Below are 5,768 nucleotides of genomic sequence, written 5' to 3'. Positions count from 1 at the left end.
AAAATAACAGGAAAAAATATAGGAAAAAATCAGGAAAAAACAGAAAAAAATCAGAAAAAAAAAAAAAAAAAAACAAAAAAAAATAAAAAAAAACTGAAAAAAAACAAGAAAAAAATAAAAAAAAAACAAAAAAAAGTCAGAAAAAAACAGGAAAAAATATAGGAAAAAATCAGGAAAAATCAGAAAAATATCAGAAAAAAAAAAAAGGAAAAAATCAGAAAAAAGTCAGAAAAAATCAGGAAAAAATTAGAAAAAAATCAGAAAAAATCAGGAAAAAAATCAGAAAAAATCAGGAAAAAACCCAGAAAAAATCAGAAAAAAATCAGAAAAAAAATCAGAAAAAAAAAGAAAAAAATCAGAAAAAAATCAGAAAAAAATCAGAAAAAATCAGAAAAAAATCAGAAAAAATCAGAAAAAAATCAGAAAAAATCAGAAAAAAATCAGAAAAAATCAGAAAAAAATCAGAAAAAATCAGAAAAAAATCAGAAAAAATCAGAAAAAAATCAGAAAAAATCAGAAAAAAATCAGAAAAAATCAGAAAAAAATCAGAAAAAATCAGAAAAAAATCAGAAAAAATCAGAAAAAAATCAGAAAAAATCAGAAAAAAATCAGAAAAAATCAGAAAAAAATCAGAAAAAATCAGAAAAAAATCAGAAAAAATCAGAAAAAAATCAGAAAAAATCAGAAAAAAATCAGAAAAAATCAGAAAAAAATCAGAAAAAATCAGAAAAAAATCAGAAAAAATCAGAAAAAAATCAGAAAAAATCAGAAAAAAATCAGAAAAAATCAGAAAAAAATCAGAAAAAATCAGAAAAAAATCAGAAAAAATCAGAAAAAAATCAGAAAAAATCAGAAAAAAATCAGAAAAAATCAGAAAAAAATCAGAAAAAATCAGAAAAAAATCAGAAAAAATCAGAAAAAAATCAAAAAAAATCAGAAAAAAATCAGAAAAAAATCAGAAAAAAATCAGAAAAAAATCAGAAAAAAATCAGAAAAAAATCAGAAAAAAATCAGAAAAAAATCAGAAAAAAATCAGAAAAAAATCAGAAAAAAATCAGAAAAAAATCAGAAAAAATCAGGAAAAAAATCAGGAAAAATCAGGAAAAAATCAGAAAAAAATCAGAAAAAATCAGAAAAAAATCAGAAAAAAATCAGAAAAAAATCAGAAAAAATCAGGAAAACATCAGAAAAGCTCCGAACGAGCAGGAGAACTCTTCAGCCCCGAGGCGCCACTGTCCCCTCCAAGGCCGCGGCGTCTCGGGGATTTTCCCCCGGGATTTCACAACAAGGGGTTCCCCGAGAAGTACTGCAGGCGGTCCCGGCTCAGCTTCTTCTCCTTCATGCGGCGGTTCTGGAACCAGATCTTCACCTGGCGGTCGCTGAGGTTCAGCAGCCGCGACAGCTGCAGCCGCTTCTCCTTGCTGATGTAGACGTTGAAGAAGAATTCGCGCTCCAGCTCCCGGATCTGGAACTTGGAGTACGGGCAGCGCTTCTTGCGCGTCCGGGGGGCGCCTGGGGACGGAATGGGGTGAGACTGGGGGAAATGGGGTGGGAAGGGGAGCGTGGGGGATGGGGGAATAAACTGGGAAAATAACCCCGGAAAATGTGGGGTTGTGAATGGGAAGGGTGGGGGGAAATGGGGGAAATAACCCGGGAAAATGGGGAAAATAAACAGGGAAAATGGGGAAAATAACCCCAGAAAATGTGGGATTGCAAATGGGAAGGGTGGGCTGGAAATGGGGAAAATAACCTGGGAAATATGGGGAAAATAACCCCAGAAAATATGGAATTATAAATGGGAAGGGTGGGGGGAAATGGGGAAAATAACCCGGGAAAATGGGGAAAATAAACAGGGAAAATGGGGAAAATAACCCCAGAAAATGTGGGATTATGAATGGGAAGGGTGGGCTGGAAATGGGGAAAATAACCCCAGAAAATGTGGGATTGCAAATGGGAAGGGTGGGCTGGAAATGGGGAAAATAGCCTGGGAAATATGGGGAAAATAACCCCAGAAAATATGGAATTATAAATGGGAAGGGTGGGGGGAAATGGGGGAAATAACCCGGGAAAATGGGGAAAATAAACAGGGAAAATGGGGAAAATAACCCCAGAAAATGTGGGATTGCAAATGGGAAGGGTGGGCTGGAAATGGGGAAAATAACCTGGGAAATATGGGGAAAATAACCCCAAAAAAATGTGGGATTATGAATGGGAATGGTGGGGGGGAAATGGGGAAAATAGCCTGGGAAAATACGGAATTATAAATGGGAAGGGTGGGCTGGAAATGGGGAAAATAACCCGGGAAAATGGGGAAAATAACCCCAAAAAATGTGGGATTATGAATGGGAAAGGTGGGGTGGAAATGGGGAAAATAGCCTGGGAAAATACGGAATTATAAATGGGAAGGGTGGGCTGGAAATGGAGAAAATAACCCCAGAAAATATAGGATTGTAAATGGGAAAGGTGGGGTGGAAATGGGGAAAATAGCCTGGGAAAATGGGGGAAATAACCCGGGAAAATATGGGATTGTGAATGGGATAAATAACCTGGGAAAATGTGGAATTATAAATGGGAATGGTGGGCTGGAAATGGGGAAAATAACCTTAGAAAATGTGGGATTATAAAAGGGGTGTGTAGCCAGAAAAAGGGATAAATGTATTGAAAAAATGAACAATTAAAAAAGGGATGGGTGGCCAGAAAATGGGGTAAAGATACTGAAAAAAACCCCAAAAAAAAACAAATAATGGGGAGCCCAAAAAAGGAATAAATGTCCTGAAAGGATAAATAATCCCAAAAAGGGATGGGTAGCCCCAAAAGGGATGGAAAACCCCAAAAGGGATAAAGAATAAATAACCCAAAAAGAACAAATAACCCCAAAAGGAACAAATAACCCCAAAAGGAGTAAATACCCCAAAATGAATAAAGAATAAATAACCCAAAAAGGAACAAATAACCCCAAATGAACAAGTAACCCCAAAAAGAATAAATAACCCCAAAAGGAATTAATACCCCAAAATGAATAAATACCTCAAAAGGAATAAACAACCCCAAAAAGCATAAATACCCCAAAAATGAATAAATACCCCCAAAATGAATAAATACCCCCCAAAACGAATAAATATCCCGAAAGACTCAACAACCTCGAAAGGAATAATTCCCCTAAAAGGAACAAATCCCCGAAAAATGAACAAATGCCCCAAAAATGAACAACCCCCCCCCAAAAAGCTGAAATCGCCCAGGGAGCGGCTGAAATTTGGGATTCCCGGGGGGGCTCGGGAGCGCTGTGGGGCGGATTTGGTGGGAATTCCTCAGCCCGAGCGGGGATTAGGGCAGATTTGGGGTTTTTTTGGGGGGAAAAGCCGCGTTTGGGGGGGTTTAGGGCGGGTTTTGGGGGTTTAGGGCGGGTTTGGGGGGGTTTGCTCTGGAAAGGGGAGTTTGGTCCTTCAGAATGTGGAGGAGCTAAAAGAGGGGACCTTTCTCAGCTGTCCAGGAGAGAAGGGCAGGGGGGGTTTGGGCTGCATTTGGGGTGCCAAAAATCCCAAAAGGGAAACAGCCCCAAAAATCCCAAAAGGGAAAATAGACCCCAAAAATCCCAAAAGGCAGAACAGCAAAAAATCATCCCCAAAAAAATCCCAAAAGGCAGAACAGCCTGAAAAATATTCCAAAAGGGAAAACATGCCCCCAAAATGATCCCGAAAGGGAAAACATCTCCCCCAAAACAGACTCCAAAAGGCAGAACAGCAAAAAAATCTCAAAAGGGAAAACATCGCCCAAAAAACCCCAAAAGGCAGAACAGCCCAAAAAAACACCCCAAAAGGGAAAACAGCCCCCCAAAATAGATCCCAAAAGGCAGAACAGCAAAAAAAAATCCCCCCAAAAAACCCCAAAAGGCAGAACAGCCCGAAAAGTATTCCAATAAGGAAAACATCCCCCCAAAAACGATCCCAAAAGGGAAAACAGCCCCAAAAAGCATCCCAAAAGGCAGAACAGCTCAATAAAACCGCCCAAAAGGGAAAATATCCCCCAAAAATATCCCTAAAGGCAAAACATGCTCCAAAACCATCCCCAAAGGCAGAACAACGCCAAAAAACATCCCAAAAGGGAAAATATTCCCCAAAAATTCCCCAAACCGTCCCGGATTCCCGGAGCGGCGCCCGGGGAGAGGGAAATCAAATCAAATCACATCAAATCAAATCAAATCAGATCAAATCAGATCAAATCAAATCAGATAAAATCAAAGACCCAGACCAGATCTCCAATCCAATTTAAAGTCCGGATTTGGGGCGACCCAAAGGGAAATCCTCTCCTGCCAAAGCCGGGCTCGGGAGCGGGGGAGGAAAAATCCGGGGAAATTCTCCTTTTCCCCCCAAATTTCCGCGGTTCCTCCCGCGCCCCGCGGCCGCCCGGGCACGCAGGGCTCGGCAGCGAGTTTTAATTAGCAATTAATGAAAGGCGCGGCCGCGGAGCGCGGGGAAGCCGCGGTTCTGCCCCATTGCCTCTGCCCCCGGCAGCCCCGAGCCTTTAAACGCCGCCTAAGTTCACGATCAAAGTTAATATTTGTCACCCGGCCGCGCTTTTAAAATTTCACAGACTCCGAGCGAGCCGGGGCCGCGCTCAGCACCCCGCTTTACCTTTGCTTTTCTTTTTTTTGCTTCTCCCACCGCTTTTTTTTTTTTTTTCCCGTTTTTTTTTCCGTCATCGTAAAAAAAAAAAAGAGGGGAGAGAGAAAGAAGAAAGCGCTTCGGAGCTTCTCGTAAAATCCTGGCCGCGCTTATAAAACTGCACATAAAAAAGCTGGGCTCGCCAAAGCCCGGCCGGGCTGGGCTGGCCCCGCTGAACCGGGCTGGGCTGGGCTGGGCTGGGCTGGGCTGAGCTGGGCTCGGCTCGGCTCGGCTCGGTTCAGCCCGGCTCGGCTCGGCTCAGCCCGGCTCAGCCTGGCTCGGCTCGGCTCAGCCCGGCTCGGCTCGGCTCGGCTCAGCCCGGCTCAGCCCGGCTCGGCTCGGCTCTACCTACTCTGGCCGCCGCTCTTGGAGCCCTCCTTGGCCCCGGCGGCCGCGGCCGCGCCGGGGTTGGCGCTCTCCTCCTCCTCCTCCTCCTCTTCCTCCTCGTCCTGCGCGGTGCCCTGCGCGCCCTTCGCGCCGCCCGCGCAGTCGGGCGCGCCCAGCGCGGAGCTCTCGCAGAAGCGCTCGAAGCCCTGCGGCAGCGCCGCGCCCCGGCCCGCGCCCGCGTAAAACCCCGCGGCCGCCGCCTGCTGCTGCTGCTGCGGCTGCTGCGGCTGCGGCTGGTGATGATGATGATGGTGGTGGTGGTGGTAGCCCTCGCTCTTCATCAGCACCTCGGCGGGCGGCAGGCACTCGCGGGGCACCAGCTCCTCCGCGGGGTAGCACGCCGCGTAACTCCCGCGCGGCGGCCACTTGCCCGCGGGCTCCAGCGCGTAGGGCACCTCGCGGGGCACCTGCGGCAGGCCGGGGTACGCGTAGGGCAGCGCGCGGCCGGCGCCGAACGGGGGCACGGCGGGCAGCTCGGGCACGTAGCAGCCGCAGCCGGGCACGCACAGGCCGGCCCCGCGCTCGCCGAAGTCGCCGCCGGCAGCTCCGCGCTCCTTGCGCGCCTGCGAGGGGCAGAAGCTGCCCAGGCTGACGGAGTTGAACATGCCGGCCCCGCGCCGCGCGCCGGCCTTTTTGGGGTTTTGTTTTTTTATATATAAGCCGCGCTGCTCGGGCTTGAGAGGGGTTTTTTCTTTTTTTTTTTTTTTTTTTTTTTTTTTT

At 45.7% G+C, this 5,768-nt stretch overlaps 1 protein-coding gene across 1 annotated transcript; it reads right to left on the bottom strand.

Moving 5' to 3' along the window:
* Positions 1–1,279: 1,279 nt before the first annotated feature.
* HOXC11 (homeobox C11) lies at positions 1,280–5,653 on the bottom strand. Its single transcript, XM_039708519.1, has 2 exons — positions 5,014–5,653; positions 1,280–1,512 (listed from the first exon to the last, which is right to left on the bottom strand). The coding sequence occupies exons 1-2, from the start codon at positions 5,651–5,653 to the stop codon at positions 1,280–1,282; spliced, it is 873 nt and encodes a 290-aa protein (XP_039564453.1).
* Between the last annotated feature and the right edge of the window lie 115 nt (positions 5,654–5,768).

The sequence above is a fragment of the Passer montanus genome, unplaced genomic scaffold, assembly GCF_014805655.1.
Source record: "Passer montanus isolate IOZ18808 unplaced genomic scaffold, ASM1480565v1 scaffold204, whole genome shotgun sequence".
Classification (NCBI taxonomy): domain Eukaryota; kingdom Metazoa; phylum Chordata; class Aves; order Passeriformes; family Passeridae; genus Passer; species Passer montanus.
This window is presented reverse-complemented; position numbering and strand designations above follow the sequence as displayed.

Excerpts from the sequence above, each read along its gene's own strand:
- HOXC11 (XM_039708519.1), bottom strand. The coding sequence starts at position 5,653 with ATGTTCAACTCCGTCAGCCTGGGCAGCTTCTGCCCCTCGCAGGCGCGC. Across the intron at positions 1,513-5,013 it reads CTCCAAGAGCGGCGGCCAGA|GCGCCCCCCGGACGCGCAAG; the intron begins GTAGGTAGAGCC and ends TTCCGTCCCCAG.